This window comes from Callithrix jacchus, chromosome 18 (assembly GCF_049354715.1).
Source record: "Callithrix jacchus isolate 240 chromosome 18, calJac240_pri, whole genome shotgun sequence".
NCBI classification, from domain to species: Eukaryota; Metazoa; Chordata; class Mammalia; order Primates; family Cebidae; genus Callithrix; species Callithrix jacchus.
This window is the reverse complement of record NC_133519.1, coordinates 9,997,037-10,018,825: the sequence shown is the minus strand read 5'-3', so window position 1 is coordinate 10,018,825 and position 21,789 is coordinate 9,997,037. Positions and strand designations below refer to the sequence as shown.

Sequence of the window (21,789 nt, the reverse complement as noted above, 5' to 3'; positions counted from 1 at the left end):
GTTTAATACCAAATGTTCTACCTCTCAACTTTGGACTTTTAAAAGATGATATTTTTTCTGTTCTGTACCAAATTACAGAATTTCTTTTTTAAGGACAAAGTGAAAAAATATACTTTACCATGTAAAAGAGTCATCTATGTATCTCAAAACATTTTCCCATTCAGAATCTCATTATATTTATAAAACACTATACTTCTAAGCCTCTTAGATGTTTATTAACTGAAATAATAGAAGAATTATATCAACACTAAAATTTTCACATTATCCAATAGGATTCAGGTACATATGTTAGCCCCTTTAGATAACATGTGTCCAGCTAAAAAATATATATAAAAATACAAAATTTTTAACTAGGTAGAATTTATGTATACAGTATTTAAAATTTCAGGTTGGCCTAAATAACTTGTTCTGGACAAGTTTTATTTTTATTAAAAATTAACTAACCACTGGATTAAGATAACAATTTTTGCTTCCTTTGGTTAATAATCAAAAAGCAAGCCTTTTAAATATCCTTTTCTCCTGTGTAACAAATGGCCTTTATTAATTAGGTCTCTCAGTTTGTGTGCTGGCAACATTTGGCAAAGTCCAGTCCTCACCAAAAATAGCAACCTGCTCTGGATGGCAATCAAGCAGCAAGCCTAGTTTTGGCTTTAATGTTTGAAACACCAAATGCCAGATGCCACCAAACAGTACCTTAAATGGCATAAGTAAACTGGTCTGATACCGAAATACAGAAGATGAGGCTTTGAGGCTCTCCAAAACACCTGTTTCTTTAGTACAAAAGAAATAAATGTTTCAGACTTAGCAGGGGAATTCATATCTATCGCTGATATATGTAAAACCAAAAGAATCTTAAAACTGATAAACAGGGGAAGGAGGAGCAGAATGCTATCATCTCAGCTTTAGTCCTTAACATGACTCTAAATTTTCACTTGTTCAGTGTTTCTGACTTTTATTATTAATATCTTTGTTAGCTTACCTGTCTCTGAGTGTGCTGGGGCCTAGATAAGGATACAGGCTTTCCTTAAGCTTTCCTTTGATGAGATGATCCAGGGTTTCATGTAGGAAAGGTTGGTGCTGTGTATATACATTTTCTACTCCCTAAAACAGAGGGAAAGGTTCTTATGTCATTTTTATGAAACTAGCAATATAAGAATCAATAACATTCATTATCAGAAAAGGACATACACTTAATAGAGATTTCATGGGGCAGATTTAAATAGGAACTGTGAGAAATTTAAAAATTATTTTAATCAGCCAGAAATGTTCTAATCTCATAAAAAATACTCTGTAATTTAGGGCTAGTTATTGTAAAGGAATTTCTTAAAAAAGAATTGCTTAAATCCTTTATTGTTTTCATTGCCTCTCACTCTTTTGTGAAAACGTTAAACGATAGGTAGAGCAAATAAAAGGATCATATGTATATATATAAAAGACTGGAAACACCCAGGAAAACAGAAAAACTTCAGGAAACATAAGAAAGGTTAGCAGATTAGAACTAATTTTTGAGTATTTCAAGAAAACAAGTCAGTATTTTTAATAGATCAAATGTTTGCTTCATTTTTAATTTCCTTCAAAGAGCAACTACCTAACAAATCTTTAATTATAAACAAATGGAGTAACATATCTGTGACTAACAGAAGTGTTTGTCTTTTTCTTCTTGAGTATTTCCTGGAAATACTTCAGTTATTTCCTGCTCAGCTATCTGGTCCAATGCTGATACAGCTCTAATACACAAAGCACTAAGAGAAAAAGCTTTCAAGAGGATGTCAGTTTTAATTTCATTTCAGTGACACAGTACTAAATGAGCAGCAATCCTCAAGGTACTTTGAAAATCATATTCATTCACTCTCAGCCTCCGGGGCTTCAACTGTTCTCATGTTGGAGAGCACAGAGATGTCTATACCTTCAGTCCTTTGAGGAACTGTTTGGTGATAGCCACAGCATCTTTGGGGCTGAAGAGGTCACTTCCTCTGACTCTTTTACCACCATATTCAACAACTGCAGACACGAGCTATTAAAAAAGAGAAGCAAATTTTGATTGCTTAGGGATCAGGAAGCTCATTTTGTAAGAAAATAATTTTATTTTATTAAGGAAACAAAAACGAAAAGACAGAATGATACATTTCTATAAATAAAAATAGTATGATTTATCATTTGTTAGAGCTAAGAATATAATAACAGAGTTCATTCCTGTTTGGTGGGCTAATATGGAAACTGATTACCTTTCGATACTTCTCAGAAACACCTTTATTCCTGAGGTCCATCATTAGTCCTGGCAGGCTATTGCTGCTGTGTCGCTCATAATGTAAAGCGTAAAGCATCACCAGGCGAGCAGCATCAAACTCTGTCACTTTGGGGTTCTGAAGAAGCCTTTTTACATTCTGAAGAAAGATAGAACTTATATTTATCTCCCTTTCACTTGAGTGATCTGTTGTACAACGCCTTAGATCTAATAACTATTGAATGGCAGTGATACATCTGAGTTGACTGAGATTACTACTATGACAATTATAAGTCACATATTCAGCAATAGTCTCAACTACAGAAAAATAAATGCCTTTTGTCCAAGGTAAGAATTAAATAAGAAAATCTATTTCCATTGTAATTGCTTTAGGACAAAAAGGAATTTAATAATGGATAGTTCCACTTTTCTTTTCCAATAGCTTAGGTTGTAATTTCCTTCTGAAAGAAGAAACACTATTTTCACCACTTCAATCAATATAGCACAACAAAACTGACTAATTTGCAAACACTACGGCTTTCTCTTAGTATTAATGACTGACCAGTGAAATGGAGACAAGTTGGTCGAATTTTACACAGATTGGGCTTAATCTCTAAGAAGCATCAGAGTATGTCTCAACATGGTTGACAGAGATGAGTATGTAACAACATGTAATCTCTAAATTGAGTACTTAATGATTTTAAGAGGTGGGTACCAATAGAAAAGGGAGCCAGGAGAAACCAGGTTTACATTTTTTAATCCTCATATTCAGTACCTTCCATATAGTATAGATTTATATTTATTATGCAGCAGAACAAATACTTTACTTCAAGCCAACAAATACTTTTTGAGTCCCCATAAGGCACTATGTCAGGTACTGTTGCGGAACACAGATAGATTAAAGACAATTCCTGTCTCCAGTGAGTTCACAGTCAATGGGGAGAAGGATGATCAAAGTAATATAATTTATTCTGCTATAAACATGTTTCTTGAATGTACTTTAGTTCTGTGAGATTGCTAAATATGGAAATGGTATCAGTTTAACACAGAAGGCATACTGGTTCATAGGTAATTTTTCCAGAATGGATAGGCTTTCTTATGGTTAAAGGGGAAGCCTTACAATACCTTTAGAAAAAAAGATGAAAATCCTACCGAAGTGTGTTCTGCAAGAAGTATCTGGTTTTATAGCTTCAAGAACTGCTGTACTTTCCACTGTGTTAAGCTCTCTGAGGGAAGGGCAAGTGCAAATAAAAAGAATGCAAATATATTGCACTGTGTAAAAAAGCACAACAAAAAATAACAATCAAACGCCGACTGATGAAGAAAGCTATCTCCATATGGCATTTTTAATTTTGAAAAAGTAGTCTTTATGAGAAGTGAATAGTTTCAAGACCTTATAACTTGAAGAAAACATGAGCCCCAGGAAAAAGGCTGCAGAGGATGGACCGGCTCTATTTCTAGGTGCAAACGCTGGTCTCTACCATGCTGGTATTTTTATTGTAACTGTTACTATTTTTATTAGGGCTTTGATAACAAAATTATGCCAAGTTTTTATTTCTTTTTATAGTTATACAGATTTTAAGTGGTCTGCTTATAACCCTATATTCTTGTAACCCTTTTTTTACTGCATGTTTTTATAGAATGTGAGGTTTTTCAGGAACAAATATGCTGTGTTGTAACAGAGACATACGTATGCGAAAAACCAAAAGAAAGCAAAAAGCAAAAGCTGGAAATTAGTGTAATAGAGGAAGGGGAGAGAAAGGGGAAGAGAAAGTATACCTGGTTGTTGAGAAATCAGGAAAGACTTCATAAAGGACTTGACATTTGCCAAAGGTCCTGAAGAATCAATAAGTATTGGAACCAGTGTGAGAGACTAAAAGCAGTGGCACTATCAAAATAAATATGGAAATCAGATGAAGAAATCAGGCTGAAAGGCTGGCAAGAGCCTTGGAGGGCACTGAATTCTGAGGACGTAACTATCAACGATATGATTACAACTTACCAGATGCTTTCACGTGTTATCTCTTTTCACAACAACTATGTCCAACGTCTAAGAGCTCTTCTGTTCACACTGACTAGGGACTATGATGATAATGGGAAACCTCCCAGGTAGCTTTCAAGTACAGAGTTCTCTGAGAGGGATTTCTATTGCTGATTTTTGGGGTTAATATTTCACTATCATCATCCTTAAGGGATCAAAAACGGAGAAACTTCTCTTCTGTAGATTTCAATCCCAAATTCGAACAATTTTTCTTATTTTTTTTCCTTTCATAGTATCTTTCCCCTAGAGCAGCCATGGGATACAGCCCATTTAGACTATCTGTTCAAATGTTCCACTATTTTCTACTATAATATGAAGAAATTTCAGGTACAATTATTTATGTATTTCAATCAACAGCATAAGTTTAAAACATTTAGAAATCCCATTTGGGGCCAGGCGCAGTGGCTCACACATGTAATCCCAACACTTTGGGAGGCTGAGGTGGCTGGATCACTTGAGGTCAGGAGTTTGAGACCAGCCTAGCCAACATGTTGAAACTCAGTTTCTACTAAAAATACAAAAAATTACTAGGGTGTGGTGGCAGGCACCTGTAGTCTCAGCTACTCAGGAGGCTGAGGCAGGAGAACTTCAGGAGGTGGGGGTTATAGTGAGGTGAGATCGTGCCATTGCACTACAGCCTGGGCAACAGAGTGAGACTCTGTCTCAAAAAAACAAATAAATAAAAATAAAAATAAAAAATTTAAAAAGAAAAGAAACCCCCTTTGGGATTTCTGTTGTCACTTTTCTTATAGGCATAATGTCTCATTTCCTGCCCTTGCAGTCATTCTCTTATCACCTTTTCTGGCTAATCTGTCTCTGTACTGTTAAGCAAATCTGAGAAATCCAAGTAACTATAAACTCACAAAACTGGTATGACAGTCAAAGACTAGTGCAGTAATCAGTCTGTCCTTTTCTAGTTACCTTCACTTGGATCTTGACTCTTGGCTGTTTCTTACTAGAGATACTAAGTGTTGGTGATGATGTGGAGAAATGGGAACGCTTACGCACAACTGGTGGGAATGTAAATTAGTATAGTCATTATAGAAAACAGTATGAAGGTTCCTAAAAAATTAAAAATAAAACTACTATATGATTTAGCAATCCAACTACTTGGTATATATCCAAAGGAAACGAAATCAGTATGTTGAAGAGTTATCTGCACTCCTATGTTTACTGAAGTGCTATTCAAAATAGCAAAGATATGAAGTCAACCTAAATGTCCATCAACAGAAGAATGGATCAAGAAAATGCAGTATTTAGGTCAGGCATGGAGGCTCACGTCTGTAATCCTAGCACTTAGGGAGGCTGAGGCAGATGAATAGCTTGAGCTCAGGAGCTGGGGACCAGCCAGGGCAACATGGTGAAACTCCATCTCTACAAAAATACAAAAATTAGCCGGGCATGGCGGTGTATGCCTGTAGTCCCAGCTACTGGGGAGGCTGAGGCGGGAGGATAGCTTGAGTCTGGGAGGCAGAAGTTGCAGTGAGCCAAGATGGCACCACTGCACTTCAGCCTTGGCATTAGAGCCAGATCCTGTCAAAAAAAAAAAAGAGAAAATAAAATAAAATGCAGTATATATAAAATGAAATATTTACTATTCAGCCATGAAATTGAAGAAAATCCTGTCATTTGTGGCAAAACAGATTAACCTGGAGGACTTACATTAAGTGAGATAAGCCAGACACAGAAGGACACATAGCGCATGATCTTACTCACATGTGGAACCTCATAGAAGTAGAGCGTAGAATAGCAGTTATGAGAGGACAGGAGGTTAGGAACTGGTTAATGGGTACAAAGCTACATTGAGCAGAAACATGTTCTAATGTTGTATTGCACAGTAGGATGAATAGAGTTAACAGTAATGTATTATCTATGTCAAAACAGCCAGAAGAGAGGTTTTTAAATGTTCTTATGGCAATGAAATGACAAATGTTTAAGGTGATGGATATGCTAATTATCCTGATTTGATCAGTACACAATGTATACATGTATTGAAACATTATCCTGTATTCCATAAATCCGTTCAATTATTATGCATCAGTCATAAAAAAATTCACTTCAATTCCTTGAGACTTGGTACTGGTATTTAGATTGCCCGGCTTGACTCTGAGTTCTTCATTGAGAACTTGGCTCAGATCTGACCAGGCTCACTTGAAGTAAATATACTGCCCACTTTTGAGCCCTTAGGACCCAACTCATGGCTCAGGTCCATGTTCTAGCTAGACGTATCTATTCTCTCATGAAAAGACACTTGTAGGTACAAGCTGAGTTCTTTCTTTTCTTTCAGCTATATCAGTCCTTGGAAAAGCAGGACCTTTTTGTCTGCTTTGATCCCATGTCACCCTTTGACTTCATTTTGAAGGATTTCCCTCATGGCTACTTGACTCATCAACTTGGTTGATAGTGGCGTACATTACATTGAGATTTCAGGGCACTAAGCACAGAAGAGGAGGAAAAGGAATCAGAGAGGCTTCTAATTACAAAGCAGGTATATGCTACATAGTAGTATTTATCTGTTGGAAATATAACTGAATTATATAATTAAGTTTTTGGTTTCTCTTATTATATTTTGCATCAGCCTTGTGACTATTAAGAGAGAAAACTACACTGTCACATTGTAACAATGACTGAATAAAGAGCAAAACAGAAAACTCATCTACTTAAGAAGACAAGATTCAAAAACCTTGCACTGAACTCTACCGTTTGTGTGGGTCTAATCAAGGAACAGGAAAAGAAAAGCAAAGCAAAAATAGTGTCTTTGGAGATCAAGTTTCCTAAAGGAACTAACATTTTCATAAGACATCAATGAGAAAACCATTCTTCTTTTCTGATGTTTGGAGATTCTGCCATTGTTTCTGACTGAATACTTTTCTACTTTTCTGTTTTCTTCTATCAACACTATGATGAAGCAGCACAGCAAGAAAAAATCATTATGACATACACACGTTTTAAACTATAGTACAGACTATTTCAAACTATGATACAAAGTGTTTTTATTTTTCCTGACCTTGCATAGAGATCTCAAATCATCCTGTTAATGATACATAATAAGGAGACATACACACTTTTTTTTTTTTTTTTTTTTTGAGACGGAGTTTTGCTCTTGTTACCCAGGCTGGAGTGCAATGGCGCGATCTCGGCTCACCGCAACCTCCACCTCCTGGATTCAGGCAATTCTCCTGTCTCAGCCTCCTGAGTAGCTGGGATTACAGGCATGTGCCACCATGCCCAGCTAATTTTTTGTATTTTTAGTAGAGACGGGGTTTCACCATGGTGACCAGGATGGTCTCGATCTCTTGACCTCGTGATCCACCCGCCTTGACCTCCCAAAGTGGTCTTGGTAATCAAAGATAGTCTCCATTTTTTTTGTTGTTGTATTAGTTTAACCTAAAGAACAGGATCCCTTCTTTGTTACCTGCTACCATATTCATGTAGCAAAGTCAATGAATAACAAAATAAACCAACAGATTAGGACAGTAAGATGGAATTAGCAGAACTCTTCAACATGCTGATCTGATAAAATGAGCCTAAGAATTTGAGAGAACAGTGTTGTGGGAATATAAAAAGCTTATCTGTGAAACGTGATAGAAAGCAGGCAAGACCCAATTCTACTGACTGGTAAATAATCTGAGTCAGTATTCCTTTTCTTAATGACTAGTCAACAGAAAATTTAGCTTTGCAATAGATCTTCTGCTGATCAACACTGTTTCTAAAATACTAGCTAAATGTTGTTTTAGAGTAAAAGGGATCATTTTTACATTTAACTGATCAAAGTAAAATTGTCAATCAGTTCAATGTGTCCCAGGAGCTTTTCTTATAATTTTAATGAGTGGCAAAAATTAAAATTAAAAAAATAAAACACAAACACTTTTCTGAAATCAGAGAGATACAAGGCCATCAATGAACTAAAAAACATGTCTTAGATGCCATCAAGAAAATTAAATGTACCATCAAATAATAATACTTGTAATGTTGATAGTTAATATTTCTTGAAAGCAGTAAGTACAAAGTACCAAAAGTGTTTTACATGTATTAGCTCATTGTACCCTCACAACAATTTTGAGGTACGTACTGTTATTTTTTTCCCCCTTTACAGACAAAAAGACTGAGGCTTAGAGTGGTTAGGAATGATTTTCTTTCTTTCTTTTTTTTTTTTTTGAGATGGAATTTCGCTGTTGTTACCCAGACTGGAGTGCAATGGCACGATCTTGGCTCACCACAACCTCCGCCTTCTGGGTTCAAGCAATTCTCCTGCCTCAGCCTCCCAAGTAGCTGGGACTACAGGCACGCACCACCGTGCCCAGCTAATTTTTGTATTTTTAGTAGAGATGGGGTTTCACATTGTTGACCAGGATGGTCTTAATCTCTTGACCTCGTGATCCCCCTGCCTCAGCCTCCCAAAGTGCTGAGATTATAGGCGTGAGCCACCGCGCCCGGCCAGGAATGATTTTCAAACCCAAGACATCAAAGGCCCAAGCTCTTAGCCACTACTCTACACTGCTTCAAATAGGGCTCTTCCTCCTCATTTTTCTAATAAATCTTTATTGAGTCTTTATTATGTATCATTAACAGGGTGATTTGAGATATTTATGCAAGGTCAGAAAAAAATTAAAAAATAGACTGGTTCCTCTCTCCAAATGAAAAGCTGTAATATGACAACACAGGCTGGGCATGGGGGACAGGGCACGGGGCGGAAAGTGGGAGTGGAATTGCTCACTTTCTAAAGATGCTTTTCTTCATGGTATGGCAAATCTTCATTATTAATGAAATAAATCTCTTCTGAGGGTATGGATATGTTTCAGTGGTAGTAAATTTCACTTTCGTTCTAGTGAAATTCTTTCTACATAAAATTTTCATTAGCCTATAAAATAATTAGAATGGCAGCAATTTTTAAGTTAATTTTTAGCAATACGTGAACTTTTTTCTTTTCCTTATACTTTCTATTCAATAAAGCAAACCCCATCTCTACTGAAAAACCTCATTTCATTGCTTCATGATCTATTATCATCTAAGGTCAAGCCAAGGAACGCTATAACCCACTAGATGTCAGGCCCCTGCCATCCACTTACTATCAAACAAAAGCTCCCTTTATAGACTATTGAAGTTATGTTGCCGAAGAAGTCCTTTATGACAGGGGCGTCCCAATCAATGCTCACTGTAAAATCCTAAGACCCCAGACAAGAAAACCTTCAAAAGATAAGTTTTAAAAATAACAAGTGAATCACAAATATAATTTATATTTTTAATGTATCTTTTTCTTTTAAAGGGAACAAAAAAAGTTTCCGACAAGTTATTACAACAACTTTTTCTAATTGCTCTCCATATGTAGAGAGATACAAATAAAGACAGTAAAACTGGCTAATGATTAAGTCCGGTTCTACTGTTTTCAAGGGGAAAATCGAATGATAAAAAGTCAAAGTTTAAATTTAGTTACGGGACACAATTTTGTTTGATAAGAGGCAGAAAACTCATTTTTTTGTGATAAACATCGAGACATTTCTATTAGGCCCACGAAACAACTATGAACTATTATTAGCAGTTTTGTTTAAAGGCCAAGTTGGCCGGGTGCGGTGGCTCAAGCCTATAATCCCAGGACTTTGGAAGGCCGAGGCGGGTGGATCACGAGGTCAACAGATCGAGACCATCAACATGGTGAAACCCCGTCTCTACTAAAAATGCAAAAAAATTAGCTGGGCATGGTGGCGCATGCCTGTAATCCCAGCTACTCAGGAGGCTGAGGCAGGAGAATTGCCTGAACCCTGGAGGCGGAGGTTCGGTGAGCCGAGATCGTGCCAATGCACTCCAGCCTGGGTAACAAGAGCGAAACTCCGTCTCAAAAAAAAAAAAAAAAAGGCCAAGTTAAGTAGATTATGATACATCTTTACAAAGAATACTATTTAGTGATTAAAAAGAATGCACTTTAGGTTCTGATCTGTAACAGTCTCAGATACGTATGGTCAAGTGAACAAACAAAATGCAGAACTCTATAGTATGGTAACACTGGGATTTCAAACACACTCACACTGACTTGCACACAAACACAGAATAACTGTAAAGATGCTGAAACTACTGACAGACTCAGTGTTTACCGTTTATCTCTTTTACCAAATTTTATATTACCTATTTAAGAATTAGAATGAAATACAATTAAAAAATAATAAAATCAAGTCAGCTGCAAAAACTGAAGAGTTCTTTGTGCAGATTTAAGGACAAAGTTGAAACTGATGACAGAAGCACGTTGCATTAATATGAAGCCAATCATATCTTTACGATTTTCAAGATCGTAGCATTTGCAGAAGAAATCTTGATAAACATTTAAGAAAAGCAAAACCCAACAACAATAAATCCCAGTAAAGACCTTCATGTAATGAGAGCACCCACAGATAGACTTCTTTCTTTTGGTTGCACTATGTACCAAAAAAAAAAAAAAAAAAAAAAACATGCTTAGAGAAAGGGAACCAGCATTTACAAAGCACCTATTATATGTGAAGCATCTGATATATCTCACTGAATCATCATAACAGTCTGAAAGTTTGAATCATTATCCTTGAGGCTTGGGCAAATTAAGTAATTTTCCCAAAGAAACTTTGGTAAGTAGAGACAGGCTATAAGCCAGGCCAGTTTGGCTCCAAAGCCTGAGTCGTTTCTGGTATACCTGGTTGGCATTATCTTATAGAATAAAGTGGAATTGCAGCTGGGAAAGAAAGAAGCTAAGCTTTAGAATATAGGGTCCTATCAACAGGGAAACGTGCTTGTTATAAGAGACTTGGAAATAACTATTTCCTAAAGGACTTGTATTCCTAAATTACTTGTCAGTGACATTATACTTCATCATTTCTCAGGAAACACAGAATTACCTCTGATGTATTCTATCTTTATATCCAGTCTGTCATTTAATTTCTTCTCCCTTTGAAATGTTTTTCAGTTCTGCTGCTTAATGTACATTTTTACTACTATCACTGTAAGTGTACAAGTCTCTCTGACCTGTTTTTTCACCTCTAAAGCATGCTTACCAGGTTACATTTCCTAAAATATTGACTTTATTACCTCAACTTTCTATGTAAGATTCTATACTGGATTTCTTGGCGTATCTCAGCAGGTATAAATTGTTACAAGCCTCTTTATAAAGCTCATAAGCTGGTTTTTGTTTACCAATTCACTTGTATCTAATTCTCTTTCATACCCACTCTCTACAGGTCACACTGTTTATGACTTCCTGCATACTTCTGCATCTTTGCTTTTGCTGTTATTCCTGACTGAACTCCTCCCAAATTCTTTTCATTCTTTGTGGTTCATCCTAATCTTGTCTTGTCTAAGAAACTGTTCCCAATAACCTCAAAACCTGTTATAGTCAGTATTACAATAATGACTTGATTATATATCATCTTGAAACATTATCTAACTTTTTTATTGTGCTTTAGTTTTGTCTCTTCAACTAGATTATACATTTCTTGAGGCCAGAGTCTGATTATGTCACAATTCTTCTAAAATCCTCTGGTAGCCCCATCATTTTAAGATTAAAGCTCAACTGCCTTCCAATGGCTATAACCTGGCTTCAGTCAATCTTTCTAGTCTAAGACTACTCATCTGGTACCCTGTACTAGCTACACTGAACTATCCTCTGTTCCCATATAAATATATGTATATTTCAAATATAAGTATTGTACATATATAGAGAAAAATATATATTTATCAATATTTATTTATTTCTTCAAATCTTCATGCCTGTATTCTCTCTGCTGAGAATGTTTCTTTCTTTTCCCTGCTTGAAGCACCCCTATGTATTTATTTGTCCAGACTTGGTTCTAATGTTATTTTCCCTAAGAAGCTCTAAGAAGCCTCATCCTTGGGGAAAACAGTTGTCCTTCCTCTGTATTTCCATATTCCTTTGTGAATACCTGTATATACACACAGTGCATGGTACTACAATTCCTGGTTTAAATTTTTTTCTTCCCTACTATAATGTGGCATCTTATTCATCTTTGTACTTCTAGATCCTCACAGCAATAGTATATACAGATAGCAGGCATGAACATGTTCGTTCATGAAAAGCAGATCTTCAATAATGAAAAATCTTAGATAATACATTTTCATATACATTTTATCTTTTAAAGTCTTCCTAACCACTCTGTGAGATGAGTATTAATATAACTATTTTACAAATAATGAAACTGACTCGGAGATTAAGTCCACAGCTCCACATCACAGAGCCTGTAAGTGGTACACTAAACACTCCATTCTTGATCTTCTGATTCTGGTTTGGTGCTCTTTGTAGTAGATTAGGCTGCCCTCAACCTAATTAACTGAACCCTTGCGAATTGCACATTACACTTCTCTTGTGGCTTTTATTATAGATCTATCTTAAATAAGATCAATTTGTGCTCTCATCTCAGCTCCTTGTTAGACTAAATTCCATGTTGGTGAAGAAGGATTACTTGCCTTTTTATCTCTTGCTCTGCCTGGCACAGTGCCTTACACATAGTAGGTGCTCATCAAATTGGACTGACCTGGAGAGCACTAGAATGGTCATTTTGACAGGCCAGTTCCTGCTCAACCTCTGAAACCTCCAGCAGATTCCGCTCACTGACCAATCGAGACAGTTCTCCAACCACTGTCACATGCTTTGAAACAGTCCCAGACATTTTCTTGAACTGTGGATAATTCTCAACAAAGGCCTGCCACGGGAAAAACATCAATGGGAGGTTCTGTTATTTTCTGACCGAGAATAAGCATGTATTGAATGGGGAGAGGGGTGGAAAGAGGGGTTGTTTTTCAGCCTAGATTAAAACATCTACAACTCTCAGCCACATGGCATTTTGTTATACTTAAGAAGAGAAGAACGCTGGGCATGGTGGCTCACACCTGTAATTCCAGAGCTTTGGGAAACTGAGGCGGGAGGATCACCTGAGGTCGGGAGTTTTAGACCGGCCTGACCAACATGGAGAAATCCTGTCTCTATTAAAAATATATAATTACACATGGACACAGAGAGGGGAGTACTAAACACTGGGGTCTATTGGGGGGAAAAGGGGAGGGCCAGTGGGAGGGGGAGGTGGGGAGGGATAGCCTGGGGAGAAACGCCAAATGTGGGTGAAGGGGTGAAAGCAAACAAAACACACTGCCATGTGTGTACCTATGCAACTGTATTGCATGCTCTGCACATGTACCCCAAAACCTAAAATGCAATAAAAAAATAAGAATAAAAAAAAAATATATATATATATATAAAATTAGCTGAGTATGGTGGCACATGCCCTGTAATCCCAGCTACTCGGGAGGCTGAGGCAGATGAATCACTTGAACCTGGGAGGTGGAGGTTGTGGTGAGCCAGGATCGCACCATTGCACTCCAGCCTGGGCAATAAGAGCAAACCTCTGTCCCCACCACCAAAAAAAAAAAAAAGAAAAAAAAAGAAGAGAAGAACTGGTCTATGTTGGTAGACTGAGTCTTTAAATAGTCCAGATATTACTGAAGAATGGAAAGAATCACATGGCTTTTCATGAAGTTTTCACTATATTGTTTTACTTTTTTTCTTTTTAAAGATGGGGTTTCACCATGTTGGTCAGGCTGGTCATGAACTCCCGACCTCAGGTGATCCACCCGCCTTGGCCCTCAAAGCGCTTTCATTACAGGCATGAGCCACCGCACCCGGCCCACTATATTGTTTAATAAAAAGACATTACAGAAAATAAGTCTCAAACCAAATAAAATCAATCAAGGTAGAAATTAGACCCAGAAGATTCCAGAAGTGTTGCTTACATGAATAGTTCCAAAGTCTCACATGTCATTCATGTACATGTTCAACTTACCTTCATGTCTGCTATTGATTCGAGTTTTTGCTGCTCTTTTGGTTTCTTCTTCTGAAAGTCTTCCATGAGATTCTTTATATTGCTACCAATCTCAGCAAAATTCAGGTACATATTCTGTGAAAAAGGAAGTTGGAAGCACAGTTCATCAACTAGTCTGACTTTCAGACAATTTAAAAGAAGTGAAAAAGAATTCTGAACACAGAATTGAAGGGCAGGGAAATTCTATTTTAATTACCAAATTTGGACATTAGTCAGGACACTGGTGATGAATATCACTACTATTCTCACAAAGAGCTACTGGAGGGGAGAGAAGTAAATAACTATGTGATCTCCATGAAAAAAATATTGCTAAAGGGTCAGAATCCAAGTCTTCTGCCTTCCCTCAAAAGACAGTTTATCCATAGGATGCCTCTAACATCCTTTCACACAAAATCCCATGCCTGCCCCCATACTAACAAGCCAAGACTGATCTTCTTACATAAAAACAACTAAAGACAATTAAAAAACATTTTAAACCACCTACATTAGCATAGAATTCATCATTTTCAGCAGATAGGACCACTTCTCTTAAGTCTTTGCTGATCCCCGGCACTCTGGAAAGATCAATCCGATTGTTGTTTATGCCTAGCAGTTCATGGACCATGGCCTGATATGTCCACTAAATAAAGAATTATGAAAAAGAAATGATAACTGACAAACTATGGAAATAGTAAACATTCAGGAAAACAAATAAAAATTGATAATATTGTTAGTAACTAGTCTTGTCTACATGAAGATTCTTTAGTTAAATTTTATTTACACTTTGTGCTACCATAAGCATTAAGATTGTCATTTTAATTGGTTAAACAATGAGGAAAAGTCAAAATACTTTCAGATTTCACACTTTTGGAAGAAGGGCAGCAAGATTAATATTCTTGATAGAAAGAAAACAAATTAGAGCTATCATTAGCTCCAATTTTTGCCTGTGAATTAAGAGTATATTTTTGGCTTCACAGATAGAGCTATATTGGTACTGCAGTTACAAGCTGTACCATTTCCTGTATGCTTCTGTGGTTTTCTGCAGCATGAGAAGTGTGTTCCTGCAGATCTGAGTGGTACTATATTTATCCTGGGAACACTAATATTATCAGAAAAACCTTGTGAATTGATCAAAACATTGGCATATTTAGAAACTTACCTCTGAATCCATTTTATTTTATATTTTTACCTAATGGGAGTTGTGAGGAAGGATTGGTTTCTAGTCTCACAAAATGTGAATTTATTTGGTAAAACTGGAAATCAGAAATCTCTAAATTTTCCGTTTTCACCATTTATGGAGAATATATTACTTTCAGTCATAGGTCTATTAGACAAAATGAAGTATTTTCTAGCATGTTTCCTTCTGTATCTAAAATCTAAATGCTAGAAACATTTATATACATATTTTATCTTAAGAAAACTAGATTTATTAAGAAATAATTTAGAAGGTTATAAAAGAAGGTGCTTACTTCCCAAAAGATTTTTCAAAGGAATTCTTGAAAAAGCAAGTTCTCGTAAGGCACTTAATAAGTACAGCAAGGCCAGGCACGGTGGCTCACGCCTGTAATCTCAGCACTTTGGGAGGCCAAGGCAGGTGGATAATGAGGTCAGGAGTTCAAGACCAGCCTGGCCGACACGGTGAAACTCTGTCTCCACTAAAAATGCAAAAATTAGCTGGGCATGGTGGCACATGAGTGTAATCCCAGCTACTTGGGAGGCTGAGGCAGGAGAATTGCTTGAACCAGGACCTGGGAGGCGGAGGTTGCAGTGAGCCGAGATCACACCACTACACTCGAGCCTGGGCTACAGAATGAGACTCTGTAAAAAGGTTCAACAAAATGTTTTATGCTTTTATAGATAATTTCTTGTGCATGCCTGTAGCACTTACTCTATAATTAAAATTATGTTTATTTCTCTCATCATTGGACCACGAGCTCTTTGAGGGCAGAAATTGTATTTTTTACCTTTTAACTCTAGTACTTAGTTTAGTATATGGCAAAAAACAAGTCTCCAGTGAAATCTGCTGGATAAATAGTTGCTTTTCTTTGGGAGACAGAATAATAAGTAATTTTCTTTCTACTTTTTGATATTATCAAAAATTTCTTCAGTGAACGTATAGTACTTTGAATTTTAGGAATACAGGACTATTTTATACTACAGAGAAGTTTCATTCCACAGATTTCCCTTAGGATTAACATTAACATAAGTGGGGAAGAAACTGAAACATCGACTGTGCCTTTCTCTGTAAATACAAAGTCACAGCAGGGCGCAGTGGCTCACTACCGTCATCCCAGCACTTTGGGAGGCCAAGGCGGGCGGATCACTTAAGCCGGACCCCGACAGTCAGGAATTCAAGACCAGCATGGCCAATATGGCGAAACCCCATCTGTCCTAAAAATATTTAATACATAAATTAGCAGGTGTGGCAGTGTGTGCCTGTAATACCAACTACTCAGGAGGCTGGGGCACAAGAATTGCTTGAACCTGGGAGGTGGAGGTTGCAGTGAGCTGAGATTACACCAGCCTGGGTGATAGATTTACTGTCTCAGTAAATAAATAAATACACACACACACATACATACATACATACATATAAAATCACTATTAATAAAGCACCAGCTATGTGCAAGGCACTGTTCTTATACTTGCAGGACAAAAACACTGGTGAGACACAGTCTGCCTTGAAAACACATGTAACGTAGGAGAGGGTGTAAACAACCAAAGCTACAACATGGCAAGTATAGCATGAGACATGAGAGAGACACAAAGGTCTACAGGATTTTCAGGAGATAAGAACATATCTGACTGAAAGAACATAGGCTTCAAGAAGAAGCTGAAGAATGGTGGGATGTTGGAGATGGCTTTTGAGTGTCTCTTTTTTTGAGACATAGTTTTGCTCTTGTTGCCCAGGCTGGAGGGCAGTGGCATGATCTCAGCTCACTGCAACCTCCACCTCCTAGGTTCAAGTGATTTTCCTGCTTCAGCAACCTGAATAGCTGGTATTACAGGCTCCCATCATTATGTCTGACAAATTTTTTGCATTTTTAGTAGAGACAGGGTTTCATCAAGTTGGTGAGGCTGGTCTCGAACTCCTGACCTTAGGTGATCTACCTGCCTTGGCCTCCCAAAGCACTGGGATTACAGGTGTGAGTCACGGAGCCTGGCTTTTTAAAAATTCTTTGCTATTATTCATATAAATCATTTTGTTTTCTTCATTTATTAATTTATTTATGTACTTATTTATGGAGATGGAGTCTCACTTTGTCACCCAGGCTGGAGTGCAGTGGCATGATCTCAGCTTACTGTAACCTCTGCCTCCTGGGTTCAAATGATTCTCCTGCCTCAACCTCCCAAGTACCTGGGGACTACAGGTGTGCGCCACCACACCTGGCTACTTTTTTTTGTATTTTTAGTAGAGACAGGGTTTCACCATGTTGGCCAGTCTGGTCTTGAACTCTTGACCTCAGGTGATCCAGCCACCTTGACCTCCCAAACTGCTGGGATTACAGGCATGAGCCACTGCACCTGGCCAGATTGAGTGGTTTTAAAAGAGTAGTATTTTGATAGGTGAAGATGGGAAGAGAAGGTATTCCAACCATTCCAGAGTTTGGAAAGCAGTCAGAGTAAAAGCATGCTGGCAGGAAACTATGTGGCATTATTTACGTAAGTGGTGAGCTCTAGGTTTTCTATGAGGTTTAGCCCACATTGTGATGGCTCTCGGATGGCAACTTCAGGAGTTTCTTTTTAACGTAGTAGGCAAATGGGAACCAACGAACATTTTTAAGCCAACAGTAACAAGATGGAGAGTGCTTTAGAAAAAGTAATTTAATAACATTGTATTTATGGAACATTTAGAGTGAAAACAAATAAAAACTAGGGAATCAAGTAGATAACTATTTCAATATTCTTGTAAGAGATTAGGATCTAGACCAAAGCAATGGCAGTAAGAGTGGAAATGAGCAGATAGAAGGAAACACTGGAAAATGGAATCGACAGAATTAAGAAGTTTTCTTGATTAGGGGTGGGGGAACTGGCAGGAAGGTACAGGAGGAATGAGGCAGAAGAGTTAATGATGATAGTGGATGAAAGAATCATGACACCAAAACACCAGGAAATACAAGGCAAAACCAAGCGTAGCTAAAAACAAGGAGGCAAATAAATGGACCATGCTGTTTTTTCCATATCTGTATTTTGATGAGCATCACTTAAAATCTTCCTTCTATTATGCCAAGAAAGGGTTCTGTACCTGGTTTAGCAATGGGGTGATGGCATCATCACAGCGATCTAAAATAAGTAGCAATGGAGGAACCTCTGTCCGACGGAATTCAAACAGTTCATATTCTTTAGTTATCACTTGCTGTGAGTGAAAGAGAAAGATGATTTGCACAACCAATTAGTTACATATAGAGATGATATAAATAGGAAATTAATAAATAAAATCTACACTGAACAATAGTTCTTTGCAACACATAGATCTTCCATATAAAGGATTAAAAATATAATACAAAGTTTAAGAGTATACTATTTAAGAGATTAGGATTTAAAATCCTATAAGTGGTTTAACTGGACCAAAAAAAAAAGTTAAATAGCCTGTGAATGTTTCTTGAGTTAAACCTAAGAATCTGGCCGGGTGCAGTGGCAGCACTTTGGGAGGCTGAGGTATGTGAATCACCTGAGGTCGGGAGTTTGAGACCAGCCTGACCAACATGGAGACACCCCATCTCTGCTAAAAATACAAAAAAATTCAGCCAGGCATGGTGGCGCACACCTGTAATCCCAGCTACTCAGGAAGCTGAGGCAGGAGAATGGAATAAATCCGGGAGGTGGAGGTTGTGGTGAGCCGAGATCTCGCCATTGCACTCCAGCCTGGGCAGCAAGAGCGAAATTCCATCTCAAAAAACAAAACAACAACAACAAGAAACCCACCTAAGAATCTTAGCTCTAATTGTTTCTTTTTGTTTTAAATTACATATACCTACCTCTTTGCCTGGAAACCTAACATAAAGTCATCTCCTTGGTTGTAAATAAAGTATTCCTTTAATTTCTGAAATATGATAGAGAAATGAATGGTCTTTATGTTCTGGAACCAGGAACAGGTAATGCCATACCTTAACGCACTCCGCAAGTCTCTTTGCTGCCTCTGATGAGAGCTGATAACGAATCATGGGACACTTCTTCAGAGACAAAAGGAGAGCTGTAAGCCCTTGAGTTGTTCTAGATAGCTGGGCTGGATCCCAATTTCGACCCTTTTTGTTAAAAACATATAGTCAGAGAAAATATTTTAATTTTCTCTTAAGAGTCTATTTGCTGAATTAACTCTCAACTGAAAAATTAAACCTTTCCTTCCATACCTGGCAGCAACCCAAAATATTGAGGGAAAATAAATGTGGGTTCACAGCAATGTAATCACCATAAAATTCCTGCAAGTAAAGCACCAAGAATAGTCATTCCATAAACTTCAATTGTATCAAGCAGTACGACTTTCACATGTGATATAATACGATAGAGCCAAACTTGGTGAAATACAGGTTTAAAGAGATACAAAACTGATCAATTAATAATTGAGTAACAACAGTCAATGTGGGAGAATTAAAATAATTACAAAACAGTAGCAATAATAAATCTAAAAAATACAAGTTGTAAAAGTATACACATTGTATTTCTGGAGACCTCTATGCACACTTATCAATTAGTAAAAATGAAACACTGCTAATATGAGATACAATGTTCTACTCAGATAAAAAAGGACTTTGCTGTCCAATATATTTTCATGAAAGAGAATATAATTTAAAACAGGTCATTCTTTTTATGCATTTATCACCTAGCACATCCTTCTGAAAAATTCAAAACTAGTTAATCTGCTGCCTCTGAAAACAACATTCCTCACTTACGTGATAAACATATTCAAGTGTTTGTAATAAAATGTCTTTTGGGACAGACATTTCCTTATTTTTTATTTTTAGACTCAAATATTTGAAAAGGGCCAACATATGAGATGTGTCACAGGACCAATATGTTTACCTGAACCTCAGCCACCACTTCCTGTTCATCAGCTTCAGCCAATGACTTCACATCACTCTTGCTGATAACGTTACTGAAATCTGAAACAGACATACGAGTTGGGGTTGACTCAAAGGAGATCATTTCTGCTGCAATTATATGTAAATCAGCCTGCTAGTTAAAGCCTAATGAATAAGTGACCTTCAAATGGAAATGAGTAGCACACATATATTTAAATCCACAAATTCATAACTATATATATATATATATTTACTTTAAAAGGACCACCATCAGAGGTACTGCAGAATGAGAATACTAGGGAACCAGGTCATTTTATTGAAAATAGCAAATAAGGAGAAAGAAGGAAACTTTTATCCTGTCTTTTACATATGAACTATACTACCAGGTAACCAAACAGATGTGGGAAATTTTTTCTTTATGAAAATATTCCAGCACAACAACAAACAAATGCTAATGACAGAATTAGAATATCATTTTTTCTAACCCCTAATGAATCAATTGAATGGACTCAAGCATTGAGCATCAGCAGCTGCAAGAACTAGAAGATAGAGGAATATTTTAAACTTCAAGGAACATGTTAAACTATCCCATGGAGATGCACTCTGCAAGATCCAAGCTGTGAAAAACTTAGCAGTTTGCTTCTTCAATATATAAATTGCATGGGGCAGCAGGGGCAGGGGTGGGAGGACCTACATGGAAGGTTAAGAAACTTAACATATCAACCAACAGCAATGTGTGAACCTTCCTTTGATCCTGATTAAAAAAAAAAAAAACTGAAAAAAAGAGATAGTTTTAAATTTGAATGCTGAATGGTTATTTGAAAATAGTACCAAGAGTTCAAGACCAGCCTGGGCAACATCACTTGAGCCTGGGAAGTTGAAGTTGCAGTGAGCCGAGATCATGCCACTGCACTCTGTCTGGGTGACAGAGGAGACTCTGTCTCCAAAAAAAAAAAAAAAAGAAAAAGGAAATAATAAAGAATTATTTTTCATTTTTATCTAGATGTAATACTGAAATTGTGGTTTTTTAATAAATGAGTTCTTATCTTTTAGAGATGCATACTGAAATACTTATCGATAAAATTATATGATGTCTTAGATTTGCTTCAAAATCTGGGGGAGTAGGTGACAGTATAGCTAAAACAAGATTGGGTGAGGCTCAATAATTGTTGAAACCAGCTGATAGGTACATTGGGACTTAAGACACTATTCTACTTTTGTATGTCTTTAAAAGTTCTGGGACGGGTGTGGTGGCTCACGCCTGTAATCCCAGCACTTTGGGAGGCCAAGGCACGTGGATCACACTTAAGGACAGGAGTTTGAGATCAACCTGGACAACATGCTGAAACCCCATCTCTACTAAACATACAAAAATTAGCCAGGCGTGGTAGTGCACACCTGTAATCCAAGCTACTTTGGAGGCTGAGGCAGGAGGATCTCTTGAACCCAGGAGATGGAGATTGCAGTGAGCCGAGATTGTGCCATTGCACTCCAGCCTAAGCAACAGAGCGAGACTCTGTCTCAAATAAATAAATAAATAAAATTAAGAAATAAAAGTCCCATAACAAAAAGTTTTTTTAAATAGAGGGGCCTGTTACACAAAAGATTTTGTAACATAAAAATATTTTTTAAAAGTGGCTGGGCGTGGTGGCTCACGCCTGTAATCCAAGCATTTTG

The 21,789-nt window shown here is 37.2% G+C and overlaps 1 protein-coding gene across 3 annotated transcripts in view; it reads right to left on the bottom strand.

Moving 5' to 3' along the window:
* The window catches only part of VPS45 (vacuolar protein sorting 45 homolog), an 81,660-nt gene that overhangs the window by 52,529 nt on the left and 7,342 nt on the right, over positions 1-21,789 (bottom strand). For 2 of the 3 annotated variants that reach the window (XM_002759858.6, XM_008984256.5), the window contains exons 4-13: positions 20,114-20,193; positions 19,444-19,512; positions 19,201-19,338; positions 18,339-18,449; positions 14,598-14,732; positions 14,075-14,188; positions 12,773-12,940; positions 2,226-2,384; positions 1,907-2,014; positions 980-1,101 (exon numbers count right to left, since the gene is read on the bottom strand). In XM_002759858.6, the coding sequence (XP_002759904.2) occupies positions 980-1,101; positions 1,907-2,014; positions 2,226-2,384; positions 12,773-12,940; positions 14,075-14,188; positions 14,598-14,732; positions 18,339-18,449; positions 19,201-19,338; positions 19,444-19,512; positions 20,114-20,193 (1,204 nt within the window). The remainder of the gene's footprint in view (positions 1-979; positions 1,102-1,906; positions 2,015-2,225; positions 2,385-12,772; positions 12,941-14,074; positions 14,189-14,597; positions 14,733-18,338; positions 18,450-19,200; positions 19,339-19,443; positions 19,513-20,113; positions 20,194-21,789) is intronic. The other variant, XM_035280020.3, reaches the window with a different exon arrangement.